At 42.9% G+C, this 19448-nt stretch overlaps 1 protein-coding gene across 6 annotated transcripts in view; it reads right to left on the reverse strand.

Moving 5' to 3' along the window:
* RMDN2 (regulator of microtubule dynamics 2) overlaps positions 1–7551 on the reverse strand; it is a 68466-nt gene extending 60915 nt beyond the window's left edge. Inside the window, exons 1-2 of one of the 6 annotated variants that reach the window (XM_059716431.1) lie at positions 7294–7551; positions 5229–5518 (exon numbers count right to left, since the gene is read on the reverse strand). In XM_059716431.1, coding sequence (XP_059572414.1) covers positions 5229–5518; positions 7294–7524 — 521 coding nt within the window. In that variant the 5' untranslated portion in view covers positions 7525–7551. Of the gene's footprint in view, positions 1–5228; positions 5705–6802; positions 7166–7293 lie in introns of those variants that run through there. The other 5 variants (XM_014600074.3, XM_019500567.2, XM_014600073.3 and 2 more) reach the window with 5 other exon arrangements.
* Between the last annotated feature and the right edge of the window lie 11897 nt (positions 7552–19448).

A 19448-nucleotide genomic window follows, 5' to 3' on the forward strand; every position in this document is an offset into this window, starting at 1 on the left:
TTAAGAAACTTTGGTGTCTATGCCAACAGCATACAAGGGAGCAATGCAGCTAGCCTCATGTCCAGCCACCACTGACTCCCAAGCCTAAAAGATTATGTACTTATTTACAGCTAGATCAACAGGAGGCAGCTTTTGGCAAGAATCTGGAAGGAGGCATCAAATGCTTTCTGGAACACAGAAGACCACCTCTGCTGCTATGCCTCATGGCCCCAGATGCAGAACTGAGGACCAAGATCTATTATTTTTTTTGTTTTAAATTACTTAGGAATTTACTCATTAGCTAATCGCCTCCCTATCTCTCTTATATATTAAATATTTTCAGTATGAAAGCATTACCCACAAAGAAGAGAATGCAGATTTTCAAAATGAACTAATAAATAAAGATATTTTCTCATGAAACTTAGATTAGCTGCAATTCATCAGTCTGAATTACAGCCAGTTCTACCTCAAGGAGGGGAACTGTTCCAATTGTTAAATGACAAAGTAAGAACATAGAAGAAATGACATGCATGAAATATAATAAGAGGAGCCAGACTGCTGATTTCAACAATGGTAGTTAGCAGGCTTTTACGGGATATTTGCTCTAAAAATTACATGCATGTTACAAGGTTTCATGCTATGACTTGACTGCATACACTAGATACACATGCTGTAATAAATTCAAAAGAGACTAAATATAAAGAAAAGTCTCCTTAAAAAAAGATGAAGATTCATTATGGTTTTATGAAAGTGTCATATAACAAATATGACAGCTCCTAGGCAATTTACCTGATTTTAGCCTGCAAAAGGTTGTATCAAACAATACAAGGAAACTCACTAAATATCTGGGTATAAGACCTGCCGTAAGTGTAGTAACCAATCTTTAATAAAATACATATGCATAATGCAACCCGATATTCATATTTTCTTATGTGCCTCTTGAAATGAAAAAATGTACTTTAATTGTGCCTGTTTTTGACAGCAATTATCACTCAAGTGTGCGTCTTGAAATATTAAAAGCAAGGGTTTTTATAAATGAGGATTTCTAGGAGTACAATGCAACTTTTGCTTACTTGTACAAGTGGTTAAAAATTGGTTGTGAACTGCAGGGTGGAATAGGGTAATAACAGAACGTCTTGGTAGTCAGGGATCAATGACAATGAATAAATTAATTATTTGGAAGAGTCAGCACACAGTGAGTCAATGGCATTTTCTGATAAGAACAAAGTTGGCTGGTTGGGAATACTTTTGTGGGGGGTTATTAAAAACCAAAAAAAGATTCTGAGAAACAACAGAAGGACTTAAATGCAGTGAGCATTTAGGCAACATACTAGCAGATGTAACACTCCTAAATATAGTGAAACATCAATACATTCATTAGTTTACTTTTGTAGGCAGGGTCTTGTCTCTTATGCTGTCTAATAAGAATCAGTCTAAGGATGAACTGTGATACTGAAGGATTCTCTGAGGGAAAAAAAACAAACAAGAAAGATCGTGGCTAGATCAAAGAAAAAGTGTACACAAACGAAAAATCTCATTTAAAATGCAAATAGGATTCTACACTGCTTGAAGGGAAAGTTCCAATGATTCTTTTTAAAATACTAGTAACAAAAATTACGGGAATTAGTTATTAAAACAAAACAAAATATATAATGCAGCATCATATTTAATAAAGAAAACAGGAAATCTTAATCTTTCCACAAGGGATACCACTTTCTCTATAAGTAGCAGGTACTTGGGAAGAATTACTTTCCCATTAATTTAAGGGAGAAAAAACATCTGAAAAATAAGAATTCCGGTTGGCTTCACAAAGGACAGTTCAAAGATCTAACGATGTACCAGAACCTAAATTGGAGATGAAAAGGAGTAGGCTTCCAAACCATAATATTCAGATGAGCTTTACTCTGAAAAGTTAAAGGCAGAAAAAGAAAAAAAAAATCCCCCCAAAAAACAAGTCCCCCCAAGCTCCCCCCAGGAACCTCTTGAGCATATATTGACAACATTTTATAGAAGCAGGATATAGTCTTAAGTAGAGTTTAGGTTATGGTTACATGGGATGGTTTGGATACGGGTGATCCTGATTTAGGCAGGGGGTTGGATTGAGGATAATGATGATAACATAAAGATTCTCTCTACACCCTGTCTTATCAGTTGGACACAGTTAAAGTATGATGGCAATAAAACTTTAATTGTGTCCAAATGATAGGACAGGGTGTAGACAGTCTTTATGTTTTCATCACTCTCATGTATAGAGCAGCCTGTTATTTTTCACTTCACTACATAAACTAAGAATAGAAAGACCACTTACAATCTATCAGAAGCAACAGTTAAATACATATAGATGGGAGAGCACAAGGAAATATTGACACAGTTTTGGTTTTTGTTGTCCTCTTGGAGCTTGCAAACTATTAAGCTGCAGAATGGAAACAGGGCTGGCTCGTGGCATTTTGATTAAACAAGAAACCTCTAAGAAACTGAAAATGTACAGCAAGAATTTTGTTTTAGGATACCTATTGACTGGTTTTGCTTAAACCTTGGTCTTGGTGAACTTTCTTTCCAGGGCAAGCATAGACATGCTTTTAAAAATACATCCAAAAGAAGCACAAATAGTTTCAGAAATTCAGAAAACTCCCAAATAGATCATAAAAGTGGTCTTTCTTTAGATCGTGGACAATATTCCTGGGTAACTTTTTGGCAAGCTGTTTGCCTACAACAGCCAGACTCTCACCTACTTCTCCTCTGTGAGTCTCTTTCAACACCCAACCTCAGAAACATTTGATTTCTTCTGATTTTCCTGTACAGAGTTGACAGTGGGATTCCTCTGCCTCCTCTCCAATAACACTGCATCAGTGTATCCAAGACAGATTTTGCAACCATTCCTTTGGACAGGTAGCTCCATAACACAACCTGCCTCCTCTGCTCATCCTTCTTAAGTAGCTTGTGATTCCATCAAAGATATTCTGACGGGAATAAAAAAATCTATACATAAAAACTAAATAAAATTACAATAACTGCAACATCAACAATAAGAAAAACTCCAAAAGAACAAGACAATCAGGATGCTATTGCTCAGGACACAAATGAGTTATTTTGTGGATAGCCTGAGTTAATCCAAAACCAGTGACAGAATGTGAGAGTAGCTACGTCTAATCTGAGTATTTGTGTTTAATTTATTTATATCAAATGAGACTGGTAATTATAATACTGAGTTATTTGCATAAAAAAGTTCCACTGTGCATATTACTACTCTATCCTGCTTTTGATATGATCTTTTCTCCTTTGTAGATACAATTGTAACAATCTTGCTGGCCTTACCACCATCATTATTCATCATTTATACATCATCTCCCAAAGGGTGTGCTAGACTATAGAGAAACAAATGAAGAAACAGTCTGTCCTAACCTCCATCTGAGCAAGGTACATACTTTAGTATATGCCCCAACTTAAATACATAGGTGCTTATGTCATATTAATTTCAATGGCATTATCTGATGTTATTAAAATTAGGAACCTGTTTAACTTCCTTGCCAAATTACCCTACATATGGCTTAAAATACATCTGGGTAATATATTAGTGTTTAGCCATAACAACAAGGTTGTCTTACACCAACAAGTTTTCATAATGGATCATACAGTGTAATTTTCAATATTCAAGTTATAAACTCAGCATTAGTAGCATTCAGATAAACACCAAAGTATGTAATATCTGTTAACAAAATGACTCAGTTACTCAAATGTAATGCCACTAAGTCATTGATCAAAGAAAAATGTATAAATAAAGCATTCCTAGAGATTCTCTGACAATATTTTCTTTTGCATCTCAAACAAGATTTAAAGCGCTTCCATGCTAAAAACATTTTTAAACCATACACAGAATTCCAGAACTTTTGCATTCATACCACTGATAGCCTATATAGCTGAATATCAATTTGTATTGACTTTACTAAATGAATACCTTTAAAAACTAAAGTATGAAGTTTAGCAAATTATTCCATGAGTATACGTGCCTGAAAAGGTTTATAGATCTCTTCAAGATATATCTTTCCCACTCACAAAGCAGAAGCAAAAAAAAAAAAAAATTAAGCATTGAAAACCTTTCTAAGTTTTGTCATCCCAGTGACAATGGTATTTTCAAGGGTTATTTTGAGACCATAACCTAAAGGCCAGATTCTGTATCTCCAAGCCAGCAGAAAGCAGAAGCACTGAGGATACAACATCACCACCTCTCCAGCGAGGGGGAGCGAAGCACACAATTAACAGCATTTGTAAAGTCCTCTAAATGCAAAACATATAAAGTGCCAGGTACTACAAGAAGCCCATAAAGAATGATCCAGGTATAAGTGACAAATTTCTGACAGTTTATAGTACCCATCCCAGCTGAAATTGTAGTGTTTTAGGATTCTTCCAAAACAAGATTAGGACTAGAGTTCTGTGGGGACTAGAATCTCTGTTTTACAGGAAAGTCCTCAATTTCAGCATTTTTTTTATTCTGAATGAGAATGAATTTTTTTTTTAATTTTAAAAAGAAATGTTTCAAAAGAATTTTGAGTCAATCATTAGTTTTTGTTTTGACAAAATCAAAATACATTTTGAAACAGAACAATCCAATGTTCCATCCCGATAAATGGCTTTCTTTTTCCTAAATGAAATGTTGTTGAAGTCAACATATATGCCCATGGAAAATTTAATTTTTGACAAAATGGAACTTATCAACAGAAAAATGTCTTGGTGAATTTTTGACCAGGCAGGAGTAAAAATAGCATGAGTTCTTGAATGCAGTTGTGCAAAGATACAATTAAAGGACAGATCCTGAATGCAAGAGGGGGTTGGTTTAGTACAGGCTCTGCTTACAGGCACATCTCTTTTTTCCTGGTCAGAGGTACGTACAGTAGCACTACAGATTGCCAACTCTCATGATTTTTGGTGTTGTTCTTAAAGTCTACACTTCAGTAATGTGAAAAATGTAATTCTTTCTTTTATATATAGGTGCAGACTTTAAGAACAATGCCAAAAATCATGAGAGTTGGCAACACTGCCTCAGGCAAATCACTAAGCTAGCTTTGCAAATCATATTGTAATCTTTTGGAAAGCTTCTCCTGAATCTTGAAAAACAGAATGTGTAGTAAGTACACATAAATACATTAGACTATTGCATACAGAACATAACAACCTTACATGTGTGGTGACACTTCTTTTGTCCACATAGATATTTTAAGTTGTATTACATATTCTTTATTTTAAAGACTCACCCTCCTTCACTTTCTGCCTCCTCAGAGCTCGTGTTGTCTGGTGTACCACAAGCTGTCTCCGCTTTTCTCTTTTTTGTTGCTCTGTGTGAAGGGCTAATTCTGTGAGCATTGGCCTTCCCTTGGAGTTCATCTCGAACAAGCTCTTCCAATTTTGGAATAGCTTCTTTAAGAAACTTTATCTCTCTCTTCAATTCTTCCACACTAATTACTAGGCCATTCAATTTCTCCAGTACCTGTAGCTGTCTTCCATGTAAGGTCATTATGGTTCCCGATTCATTGTGAGTTTCATTCTGTAAGCCCACAAAATGAAACCTGTTGTCAAAATCCAGAAATGCAGGCAAATGTATAGATGCCCGAGGTTTTCGGACCTTGTGATACCAAATCAGGAAGAAACTTATTGCAGCAGCAGCCCCTGCCATGATGCCTAGGACCAGTCCTTTGTTTTCAGAGTGGTACATTTCTTTGGTTTTCTGAAACTGCAAACACACACATCAAAAAAAAGTAGAATTAAAACTCTGTCCCCTCATCTCTCTCCCAACTATTTTCTGAAATCATAAAAATCTAAGGTTGTAACAACCAGCACATCACACATACTGAGGTACCATCTAAATCTAATGGACTCATGAATACTGGAAGACAGGCAATAGGAGTACAATGTTGCCTTATCTTCCATGGTTTCAATGTTGCATATGTGTCCTTTTGCATTTATGGCTTGTGTTTGGCAATGGGAAGCCCTTGCTTGTAACCTTAATGCTGCATTTTGTTTCCATGGGTTATTTTGTGCCTGTTTTAAACCCATGTTGTTTGTTTTCCCACAATTATCTGAGCTTTAAGCTGCCACACCTTCAAATAATGACTACCTCATACCCATATACCATGTATTATCACCAAGGCACACTCCAGCCCTACAGAAATTTACGGAGGGGTGTTAACATGGCCCTGATTCTGCTCACTTTAGTTTGTGCATCAGTTCTTGCCAAATCAGGTCATTGTGGGCCAGGCCCTACTGGCAAACTACAAACAGAACCGCACGCCCACCCACTTTGGTCAGTAGGTAGCTGCTTTCGTCTGCCCCATCCCAGACACCTAGCCGTAGCACTGCAGAGCGGCGGGGCTCTTTTTTCCGTGCAACCTCAGCAACACAGGGTGTGCCTCCACATGCACTTTAATGCACCGTCGCCTATTTTAATGCACATTCAAACGTCACAAAAAACCCACACGTTTTCTCTAATGTGCATTAAAGCAGGCTAACGTGCCTTTTTCTAATACCTCACTCCCTGCAGGTCCTAAATTGAAAGCATATTACCAAAATATTACCAGACTGTTTCAGGCTGGACATAAGGAAGAATTTCTTTACTGTCCGAGGCCCCAAGGTCTGGAATAGCCTGCCATCAGGGGTGGTTCAAGCACCTGCATTGAACACCTTCAAGAGCAAACTGGATGCTTATCTTGCTGGGATCCTGTGACCCCAGCTGACTTCCTGCCCTTTGGGCAGGGGGCTGGACTCGATGATCTTCCGAGGTCCCTTCCAGCCCTAATGTCTATGACATCTATGAAAATGGAATGGGCATTACCATCCAGAAAGAGCACAGACCAACTGCAGATCCATCCTCCGCCTGACCAAGGGCATTTAAACCCAAAAGCTTGCGGAGAAGAAGTTTTCCAACTATGTGAGCTGGTCTAATCCAAGAGATCAGGTTTACCCAAGGAGTCAACCGCCACCTGTTACCAGCAGCGCATTCACGAAGGTGTGTGATCACTAGCCTCACAGAAAACTGAACTCGCCCCCCACCCCCGTGGCTGCCTGGCCTGGAGTTTAACGCTGCTGCTTCTGTCTCCATTTAAAAGTCCTGTCTTCCCACTGCCCCTGCTTTGAGGTGCAGCCTCAGGGGTGTGCGGGCCTCTGTGGCAGCACTTGGCAGGGCAGTCTCCGGAGGCAGCACAGGATGACTCCCCCCCCTCCCCGCAGAGCCCCCAGCACCAGCTGCCCGGGGAAGCCCGCCTCAGCGCCGCCGCCGCCGGCTCCCCGCGAGGGCAGGGCCTCCGGGCGCCGCCCGCTACGTACCGGGAGCGCGGGCTCCGGCGCGGGGCGGCGACGCGCGGCCTGGCGCGGGACCCGGATGCGGATGGGCCGGCCCGGGAGCTGCGGGCCTAACCCGCTGCTGCACCGCCGGGGCCGCGAGCCCCCGCCCGCAGCGCCGCCTCCGGCCCCGGCCCCTGGCAGTGCTCGTGTGTCCCCACAGCGGTGTGCGCGCACCTCCGGGCGGGCACTCCTGGCGCAACTGTGCCTACACATCTGTGCGTGTCTGTGCGCGCGCGCCTGGCTGTGGGCATACCTCTGTGTGTGTGTGTGCTTGTGCATACGCGTGTTCACGTGTGTGCGTGGGTCTGCACACATCCATTTACACGTGTGCATGTCTGCGCGTGTGTACAGCTGTGTGTGTGCATGCACGCTTATGGGCCCATCTGTGTGCAGGTATGCATGGCTGTGCATCTGTTTGTTCCTGTGTCTCTGTGTGCACGTGAGCACGTCTGTGCATCTGTTTGTGTCTGTCCATGTGTATGCCCGTGTGTATGCCTGTGTGTCTTTGTGCATATGTGTCTTCATATCTATGCGTGTGTGCATGTGTCTGCATATATGTATGTACTGCTGTGTGTGTGCATGCATGCTTATGTGCCCAGCTGTGTGCATGTATGAACATCCGTGCATCTGTTTGTTCCTGTGTGCATCTTTGTGAGTCTGTGTGCACGTGTGTGCATGCCTGTGTGTTTGCACATACATGTGCATGTCTGCATGTGTCTGCATACATGTATATACACCTGTGCAAGTCTGCATACATGTATGTACCTTTGTGCATGTCTGTGTGTCTGCATACGTGTATGTACATCTGTGTGTCTGCATACGTGTATGTACATTGTACATGTGTGCGTGCATGCTTATGTGCCCATCTGTGTGCATGTATGCACAGCTGTGCATGTTTGTTCCTGTGTGTGCATCTGTGTCTGTACACAGCTATCTGTGTGCATGTCTGTGCACATCTGTGTGTGTGTGTGCCCCTGTGTGTGCCTCTGTATTTGTGTGTGTGTGTCTGTGCACATCTGTGTCCATGTGTGCATGCATCTGTGTATGTGTGTCTAACTTTAGAGACCCAGTCGTGTGGCAGGTGCCCCACCAGTCCAGTGGGACTTCTCTCCTCTCCTGGCATCATCACAGCCTACCCAGGCCCTGGTCCTGCCTCATGACAGGAAAGTGAATCTGAAGGGAAGACCTCGCAGTGTTCAGCAGTGGCTGCAGCTCAAGTAGAGGCACCCAGACAAGCCTGGTAGCTGAGCAGCACCTTAGTGAGCACAGGCTGTGAGCCCTGCCTGAGAAACCGAGCAGATCTTGGGGAAGGCTAAGCCCATGCTGAGCTCCAGGCTGCCAGGCTGCTCTCAGTATGGAGGGGACTAGCTTACACCGGCTCAGGGAGATGTGCTGCAGGTGCTGCCTTGCCAGCCAACCCTTAGAGAACATCTGTGTTGCTTACATGCTGCACCTGAGACCCCAGCTATGAAGTACCCATGCCATGCAGTCTGAGTAGGGGGGAAATGCTACACAGCACAATAAATACTTCTCTCAAGCTGTGTAGACAGGCTCTCTCTGTAGCATGCTCACCACACCATGACCTTTGGCTGCCTATACATGTGTGGGGGGGGAGGCATTTTAATTAAAACGGTTCCTGGGCAGCTGCTCTAATTAAAATGCCACAGCATCATGTGTATTAAGCCCCCATGCATTTAAAAATGGCCTCAGGATGCTTTATCTAAACCTCATTCAACAAGGTATAGATAAAGCATTCCACAGCGATTAAAAAATACATGGGGGCTTAATACATGTGACATTGCATCAATGTGTACATGTATAGGCAGCCTTTGTGTCTACATGAGTGGTTTTCAGCCAGGTACCTGGAGATTCTCCCAAGGGTGTTGGGGGTTGCCATGCAGTGTTAGCGCTGTGAGTATGCAAACAGGGTGCACAACATCAACTCAGAGATTTCAAGTAGGAATCCATAATGTCAAAACCATTCTGCCCTATTGTGGTCTTCCTGAGCTATTTGCAAGAGAAGAATTGCTGTGTTATTCCGTAGTCAAAAACATGAAAACTAGTAAGAGCTGTCATTTTGTGAGGAGTGCTTTGAGTCTAACAAGGGGTGCCTTGAGTTTAAAAAAGGTTGAGAACCAGTGGTCTACACTGATGCCCTTTGAGGTTCTTTGTGCAGACTGCTGCTAGCACAGAGCTCACTGCATTTTGCAATGAAATTGGTATGTTCATTTTTACAAAGAATAGTTACATTATCCAGATTCTTGATATATTCCCATCACTCCATGGTTTAAGTACAGTTAAGGTATCTGTCACTGTATCCTTTCTATGCCTCTGAGATAAACATTAATATTAGCCCATTCTTACTAGTGGGGAATTGAGGATCAGACCGTTTAAGAAGCTGGTTTTCAACATTGCTAAGTACCCACAACTGAAATTGGAGTGACTGGGAGAGGGCATTGCTCAAAACCAAGATTTAAGGACCCGATTTTCAGACAGCTGAGCACCCGTAGGTTCTTGCTTCAGGGGGACTTGTAAGCTTACAGCAGTTCAGAAAATTGGGTCTTAAATAACTTTTTCCCAAAGTCACACAGAGAACCTATAGCAAGACATGTAATTGGACTCAGAATGCTTGAGTTCAGTTGAAGGACCCATCCTTTCTCCCTTACTGTAATACTTATTTCTGAATCTGCCTCGTTTCAGGTTTTGGAAGGATGTAGGTATGATGCAAGCAGGAGAAAGCTTTCTGGAAGGCATCTGTACAGTATCCCAACAACAGTAACTGCACACAGCCTTCCTTCCAGATGAGAAACCAAGAAAACAATCATATTCATGGTGCAAAAGAAAATAAATTTGCTTTCCCCCAATTCAGCTTTCCCATAGCTAGATCACTGAAAAAGAAAGGATTACACTACTGTTCTGAAAAGACATGTTCACCATTAGGTTAACAGTTGATGAAGCAGAACCACCAAATTAAAAAGCTTTCCTTAAGCTGAAAACTCAATTGTTGGCTCCAACAAGTTTTTACATTTTTTGTCATTTTTTCAATCCAGCAGACATTGTTATTTTTAAATAAACATTTACACTACAGTGATTATAGCTGAAATACTTGAGCACCGCAGACCTGAAATTGAAACAGACGTTGCTGATTTTCATTATCCAAATAGAGAGAATTTAGAGAATTTAACTGTGATTGAAAAATAAATTATGGAAATTATCTATAATGTTATTAACAACAAGGGAGGTTATATGTGTATATATGTTTGTAATATGTGATTTTTACTTTGAAGTTTATGGTAAGAAAGACTGACCTGACTTCCAGACTATCTTGGGGCCCTGACCCTGCAAGCTGCTGTGGACTGATGTCACTGTGTACCTAAATAGGACCCCGCTGAGGTCAGTGAGGAGCTGAGGGATTCAGAGGCCTGCCAGAGGGATTCAGAGGCCTGCCAGTGCCTGGACAAGACCCAAATACAAACTTGGAAACCAAACGTTTAGCAGTATTTTAATATCTATTGGCCAAGACTGAGTAGAGTTAGAGTAGTTAATCCTGGCAAGTATAATAAATATACAACTGAAAGGGACTATGTCTAGAATATGCTGATTGTGTAGCATTGCTTCCCAGTTCAAAATATGACTTCATCTTGTAATCATAATACAGTACATACATCAAAATCAACCAGGGAGTAGTGCAGGACCTAGTGTAGAGCAAAAAAGTGGCACTGGAATCGGTATGGAGCCAGGGAGCAGCACAGGACTCAGTGCTGAGTGCAAGTACTCCATCTAAGACAAGGCTTTGGTTTTCCCATGTCAAATGGGCGGTAGGAGGGGACCTCATTTTGGAGTGGAGTAAATATTGTGTATAGGTGAGTTTGTTTAGTGGATTACCAAATATAGTGAAAGTTTCAACTATTAATCCACCTTGTAGGCCATCCTACTAAAACACCTACTACCGCATCTAACTGTTCTGCACATCTCCTTCAGAAGTATTCTGCTATCAAAAATAAACACATTATTTCATACCTTGAAGGGGAGAAAGCAGCATTCTTCATAGATTCAGCATGCACCCCAGCTGCTAGTGGCTCTGAATACTTATCAAGCACACTTTTTTCCTTTAAAAAAAATTCTAAGTTTAAATAGGCCAGACAATTGAGCACTGACCTTTTCTCCTTATTTTTTTTCATTGATAGTTCGAAATATGCTGCCGATCCTATCTATAAAGGGCCCTGGCAATGGCCACCTTGAAACAGACGTACATTTTGTTCTTTCTACTGCATGTATCTCAGTCTTGCCAGGAGGCTCAGGGACATCTTTGTCAAAATATATTTATCCTGGGCATGCTAACTTTTAGGGCCAAGGTGTGTGATTCTGTTTCACTGACAGCGAAGATAAGAGCTGTGTTCTGACAAGATGCTAGTTGTCATACCTGTATCACACTAGTCTTTCTACATTTCATGTTCTCATTAAGGACAGTAAGTTCACAAGGCACAGGCAACATAAAGGATCATTTTATACTGCTGGCCTAATTTCCTTGTACACAAGGAAATGTCCCTGAACTTGGGAGTTTGTAGATGCACTTAGTAACACTTTGAATTAACAGACTTAAGCTGAATTCTTTATTGAAAAGATAAAATTAAGAACAGCGAATACAAACAAACAAACAAAAAATGAACTTCACCAGGGTTAAGTACAGAGTCAAAAAGCCCAAGGCTGAATCAATTCAATCTTTGCAAGTTAATCTAAGTTGTGTGGACTCAACCAATAAGGTAGTGAAAAGACATTCACTTTTGATCCTGGAAATGCAGACAAATGCTTGTAATGGCCTAGGCCATAAACTGGGAGGGGTACTAGAGTATGCCTCCCTGCTGGGCTGGAGCAGACAGCTTAGGCCAAATGTAGCCTACCTACCCTGCAAGGGGTGGTTTCTGGGGAAGGTGCAAAGCATTCTGGGATATTACTTAACCCTTCCCCTCGGTCAAGGTTGGAGCAGCCAGGTGGGGCCTTCATATGCCAGCTCTCACACTAATTAATTTGAGGCCGCTCAACTCTTCTTGCTGGGCCTCCTTGGGCCGTGCCGAGATTCTCCCATGTTGGCTTCCCTTTACACCACAAGAAAGAAATAAAGGAAAACCTGGAGTGCTTCAGGTGGTGTTGCACAGGGAGAAGGTGCATCTGGTGTCCGGTATCTGGGCTCAGTCCTGAGGTGGGTCCCACCAATCAGACCCATGCCTCCCACTCCCTGTCTTTGGGGGCAGGAACCCCTCAGGGTTCCCTCTTCTCTGGCTTGGTGGCAGTTCTCTGGTGTCCTCATTGGGGCCCGTCAGATCAGTGTGGGAGCTCCTTGCTTCCCATGCTGCAACTGCTCCCTCTTCATCAGCTGCTGCCGCATGCTGGAGCTCCAGATGCCTTTTTATGGCATCATCATCAGTGCATTCTCCCACACACGGAGAGAACGTGCTTTTAAAGTGGTGCAGCAGAGCCAAGTGTGCCTCTGCTTCTGGGGCTCAGCTGGCTGCAGGTAAGTAGAGCTGACCCTCAGCCCTTTCCAGGCCATGATCTCCCATCAGCCGGGGGCTGTTGGGGGGAATCCACCTTCCTCCTGAGGCACCTGAGAGCCTCATCACCCCACGCGGTGAAAGCTTGCTGCTGTAGAGCTCTCCTGGTCCTGTGTACATGGATACAAGCCCCATGGCCAGCAGGGCTTCCCCACACAGCCAGGGGCTGGCCAGGAGCAGTCTCACCTCTGGGGCAGCTCCCAGCCAGCCCCAGGCTGGGGAGAGGATTTCCCTGAGCAGCCCAGGGCTGGGTGGAAGCTGCCCCACTTCTGGTCAGGGTCTACACATACATCTAAATTTGCTTCCAGTCATTGTCTACACATGCGCTACTGTGCAATATTAGTTTACTACCTGTAAATACAGGTAATCCCGCCAGGTAGTTCTGGGCTAACTGCGCAGTAGACTCATTTACTGCATAGTAAAAAGTGACACTTTACTATGCAGTAGATTAGTCTAGTATGCAGTAAAGTATCTCATGTAGACACACCCAATGAGTAGTACATGTACCCCCACTGACTCGAGAAAAGGAAAGAAGCCCAGCTTTAACATGGGTCTGAGCCTATGTAGAACTATGCAACGTCTTAGAAGTGCTGAGGGCACCTTCTGTTTGCCTTTGACTGGGAAAAGAGTCTATTCTCAGGAAGTACTCAGATCTCTGAGAAAAGAGAATTAAGAGATCTGATCTGTGCCTAGCTGTCTAATGGACACTTTATCCCCTGTGAAGAGGAGCAAAATAAACAGTGGTCTTTCCTGAGCCCTGAACGCCAGGGAGAGGAAGAGTACACAAGTGACTGTTGAATTTTACTGCCTCTTCCCTGAAGGCAAATGAACAAAATAAAGCTTTGACTGGGTTTCTTTGCCAAGGAGAAAATAGTGCTGTGAACTGATTCCATTCTTCAAGATAAGCAGAACTGTCAACAATTAAAACTTGGCTGGAACTTTTATCCTTGAGTCTCAGCTGCCTGTCACTGTTTCAGGGACTCAGAGCAGCTGGGACTGTTCTCATGATCATTTTCCTTTGGTTGTGCGATAGCAGTACAAATGTGAGCATCTGTAGGGGAAATGACCCTCTGGTTCTCACTGGGTGCATCTACGCTTGTACTTTACTGACTGATTAGTTCTGCAGTAAAGCATCACTGGGCACATCTACACGAGACATGTTACTCAAGATTAGAGCAAATTACTGTGCACTAAGCATCGACATCTACACAGGCAAATGCTTACCACACAGTAATTTGCTCTAATTGCAAGTAAATTTGCTACCTCTAAATACAAGCAGCAAATTTACTCCCCATTACTTACTGCACAGTACAGCACATGTAGCCTGCTGTCCAGGAGAAAATGTGCTCCCAGTCAGCCAGGCAGCAGAGGGGTGGAGATTGCTCCCTGTCCCCACAATCTGCCTGCTGCCAGGATGGGCTTCGCCACTGGAGCACAGGTGAGGACAGTGTCCCCCTAACCTCTTAGCCCCGGCTCCGTGATCACAGAGTGGGGGATAGGAGTTCCCTGCTGCTGGGGCTGGGGGACATTGTCTCTGTCCAGGCTCCAGTGGTGGAGCCTGCCTTGGCAGCAGGCAGCTCCTGGGGGCAAAGAGCAATGTCCCAGCCCCCACAAGCTGTCTCCTAGCCCCATACTCCCTGCCAGCCCCTGGGCTATCACACAAGGGGAGCCTAGCACTCCCCTTGGATGCTGCAGGGGGTCACTGCTAGGCTGGAAGCAGACTGCTGCCATGAGCAGCAAATCTGCTCCCACTTACCCGCATGTATAGACACCTACCCAGGGTGGGTTTACTGTAGAGTAATTTACTCTACAGTAAACCCACCCTGGAACATTTGCATGTGTAGAAGTGCCCACTAGGGCTGTGTGAAGCTTTGGGTGGTGATTTGATTTGGAGGAGATTCAGCTGAATTTGGTGGCCGAATCTCTGAATCCGAATCGAATCAGGGGATCAATTAAAAGGTCCGAATTGATTCAAAGCTCTCCAGGGAGCTGCAGCCGACTCTGGGCTGTTAAGTACTAGAGGTGGGGGAGGGGACAGGGGACCATGGGGGGACCCCTTCCAGCACTCATCCCCTCCCTGCCCCCCCCAGCCCCGCCGACACCTCCCACTCCCTCCCCCACAGGTGCCCTGTCCGCCCCAGCTCCCGGCATTAAAAAAAAAAGCCCCATTCACCGGGTGCTGCCGGGGGTGGGGGGTGATCCCCACTGCCTCCCACTGCATCAGGGGCTCTGCACAATTCCCCTGACCCCCCCTCGCTCCCCCAGCCCCCTCACGGCCGCTCCTTTTTAAGAAAAAAAACTCTCATTAACTCTTCTGAAATGCTCATGTAGGCAGTGACTGGGGCTGAATGGGGCATGAGGGGCAAAAGTACAGGGGGCTGCCTGCTGCCCAGCCCTGCACTTTAGCACTCTCATACCCCAGCCAGCCCCTCTGCTGGTGACACCAACATCCAGAGCTTGGGGCTGATCCCCTCCCCAAAACCTCCTGTCAGCCTGGGGCTGCTCTGCCCTGGTTGTAAGTGCTGCAGCCTTAGGTGCACATGAAGATGCTGTGCCCAGGAGCAGCTGACTCTGGCACTAACTGTACCAGAGTTTATTCAGGCACACTAACTGCACATGTAGATGCTCTCACTGACAACAACAGATATCAGCTCCACTTTAAATGGAGAAGGGAACAACATAATGAGGAATAGAGGGATGGGGGAGACTACAATATTGGTAGTCCCAGGACTGAGACCAGCAGCTGATCCCAACCCCAGGATTGCACTGGACTGTCAAACTTACTCTAGTGCAGTCATGGGGCTGGGATCACCAATCAACTGACTGGTGCATAGGGTTGGAGTACCCGCCCCATATAGTTGCCTTTATCTGCTTGTTGTTTCACACTTCCTGTGACACTATTCAAAGGATTTCATGGCACCCTAGGGTGCTCTGGCACCCTGGTTGAGAATTACTGGTCTACATCTTTCTTAAGGTGTGGGGCTCAAAAATGGACAGCGTATTCCAGGTGAGGCTTCACTAGCACCAGATATAGAGGAATAAATAACTCTGGATACCTTGCATATAACACTTCTATTTTGATCCCAGAATGAGATTTGCTTTTTCAACAACAGCATATTATTGACTCGTGTATGGTTTGTGGTCCACTATAACCCTCAGAGCCCTTTTTGCACTACCACTGACTAGCTAGTTATTCCTCATTTTGTATTTGTGCTTATGATTTCTCCTTCTTCAGTATGGTACTTTGAATTTGTCGTTACTGAATTTCATGTTGATTTTGGACTATTTCTCTAGTTTGAGATAATTTTCAATTCTAATTCTGTCCTCCAAAGTGTTTGCAGCCCCTCCCGGTTTCGTGGTATCTGCAAATATTATAGCCTACTCTCTATTCAGTCATCCATGTTGTTAATGAAAATAATGAATAGAACTGAGGCCAAGACAGACGCCCGTGGGACCACACTGGAAACGTCCTTCCAGTTTTTCAGTGAGCCATTAATTATTATTTGAATTTGTTGGGCACTCATTTTATGGTAATTTTATCATATATTTTCCAAGTTTGCTTAACATAATGTCATGTGGGACACTTAAAAATGTTATGCAAGTCAAGATATATAGTACCTACTGTTTCTCCATTATCCACTAAGCCAGTTATCCTTTCATAGAAGAAAAATGAAATCTTGTATATTTGGATAATAAACTTACAGATGCAGAAATATCACAGCCTCTGGTAGAACAAATACAAAGCAGACTGCAAAGTAATCAGCATTTGCTGACAGATACTGTATGACTCTGCTCTTTATCAATGTCTGATCATCAGCTCAATTAGTTAATCAATGGCCTGTTAATTTTTCAAAATACTGGAGAAAAATCAGAAAAACCAAGAAGGAAAAGGAAGAATGGATTCAAAATAAGTTAAAGAATATTATCTACATACAATAACAATTGTGCCCATGATTCAAGTTATTTTTTACAAAAACAAAATTCTGTAATATATTTCAGTTTTGTGGAGTGAAGGCACCTGACGACAATGGTGTTGCAAGTTCACCCCACCCCCATACTGAGTTTTTGTTTTGACAGGCGCGCAATATGCAGTGTAAATCCTAGTGTTTATTTTTTTCCTCTGCTGTTTGAGCTGCTTCCCTCTTTTTTGACATTTTTACCCGTGTAAATCGTGGGTACAGATTAACCTGCTCTTTTCCAGAAGATGGAAAAAGTGAAGAGCCTTTGAGCTGTGTGATGCTCTTAGCAATATTTTTTCTTACCGATAATAACGCTAACACTGCCACCTTGTGGGAATACATGTTGTAACAATTGTGGTATTAGCTGTGTCAAATCCCTTTTGTGCAAGGTGGTATTATAATTAAATGTCAGTAATGCAAGCGGTATGATTTTTCCCTCCCATGTGTTTTCTTTGTTATAATTATAATGGAAGAGTTATTGACATCTGAGGGAGACTTTATATAGCTTATGTTCTGAATAAAAGAAAAGCCCATATGGGAAATTCCGGTTGGCCTAATTTAAGATATGACTACTTTGGTTTTAGCTACCTAAATATTATAGCATTTTTTTAGCACAGAAGAATTTGCCCCATGACTCATAGGAGAAGAACTGAGAGTGCTCATGCCCTTCCTTTTAAGTGTCCTCGTGACAAGGTATCTAGCAGAATTCACAGTTTTACTGGAATCTGACATGGTCATACCATGAACACTTCTGCTGTGGGCTCAAATTTACAACCTCTGGGCTGTCAACCATACACCTTGGCACCCTTCACCATCCCAACCCCATGCCCTCCGTGAAAATGATAGAAATGTTTTTTTCTGTATCAGTTACAACGTTGCTGAAATGTAAAATTATAAATGCAAAGCTATCATCAAGTTAGAAAATTAGTTTAGACTCTGGACTTGTTGAAAGGGCAGTTTCTTGGGAGCTACTTGAATTTTCAGAATATTTTTCATTAGCTTGTGTCTTTACACTGAACCTTAGTGAAACAAGTTTAAGGTCATATATGAATACTGTTAACTAGGGTTAGCAGCCTAAGAAACAAAATGGATTGACAATTTTTAAATTTTTTTGTACAAAAATTTCATTTTGTCGTCAAAAGTTCATATCAACACAATATACTGCTTTCACTTTAATTGGCATATTAAACAAAAAAATCCATGTTTAGCACATATTCATACATAAGACCACATTCTTAAATCCATAACTATCTAGCAAGCATATTCTTATTGCTTTTTATAACAGGCATGAATCACTGAATTGGGGCTGAAGAGTTTAATCCTCCAGTCCTTATGAAGGCAACACTTTTGTGGGCTTTCATGGGAGTTTTGTTAGGATAGGGATTTCAAGATTCAACCCATTGCCTAAAAAATTAATAATGATTTTACAGCAATTTGATAAAATTAAATTGATCTCAATGGCACTGTCTGATCTATCACTGAAAATGCATATTTATCCACTGCTCTTTTAATGTTACTTTAGAAGAAGTTTTGAATTACACTTCAGAATTGCTTCAGTATTAGTATCTGTGGGTATGTCTACATGATATGTTTACTGAGGAGCTGCCTAATTAGCTCCACAGTAAAGTCTCTTTGTCTACATGTGCGGCCCCATTAGATCACAGTAAAGTAATAAACACTGCCATAGGTTAGTACTTATACTATCCTGCAGTGGTGTTTTTTTGCTGTGCTGCAACAGGTGTGTAGATGCTGACAGGGCTGACTGGGGTACAAGGGTGCTTCAGTGCAGAGGGTCTTCAGTGCAGGGGCTGCCTGCTGGCTAGTCCTGCAATGAAGCAGCTTAATGTTCCAGCCAGCCCCTCTGCAGCATGTTCAGCCAGGTTGCAGCAGCCCCAGGCTTGCAGACTGAGCCTCTGGGCCCCCTGCCAACCAGGGCTATTCCAAATCACTGTGCTGCAGTCCTGGGCGCACACGTAAACACGGTGCCCAGGAGCAATAAACTCCGGTGCAATATGTGCTGGAGTTTATTGCTTTACATTAATTGCACGTGTCTGTGTTAAAAGGGCTGTGCCTTTATTCCTTAGTAATAGGATAGGGGCCAATAGGATTGGGGCCCCTACTACAGGGCCCAGATCATCTGGGCCACAGGATATCATCTTGATTTTCTTGTCAAGACAACACCACAGAAGGATGCTAGGGAGGGAACAGCAGACATTATAAAAAAGATTAGAATCAAGGGGAACTCCTTTAGATTAGGAAACTTTGCAATTGGGTTGTACCCCAGCACCAATGCAAATGCTTAATGAGGAAGAGAATCTACAGAGCTAGAATGCCAACAAAGTAAACTTCTCTGCCTGATAAAGTAAAAATATCCGTAAACACAGATGAATCACATGACAAAATAACTATTTTATTAATTTATTTTAATGTATTTACATATATATTTTAATGTATTTACATATAAGGGCCACTTGTATGGTTAAGGGCTTGCAGGCCAAGCCCTACGAGGAGAGACTGGGGCACCTGGACCTCTTCAGCCTCCGCAAGAGAAGGTTGAGAGGCAACCTTGTGGCTGCCTATAAGTTCATCATGGGGGCACAGAAGGGAATTGGTGAGGTTTTACTCA

The sequence above is a fragment of the Alligator mississippiensis genome, chromosome 1, assembly GCF_030867095.1.
Source record: "Alligator mississippiensis isolate rAllMis1 chromosome 1, rAllMis1, whole genome shotgun sequence".
Classification (NCBI taxonomy): Eukaryota; Metazoa; Chordata; order Crocodylia; family Alligatoridae; genus Alligator; species Alligator mississippiensis.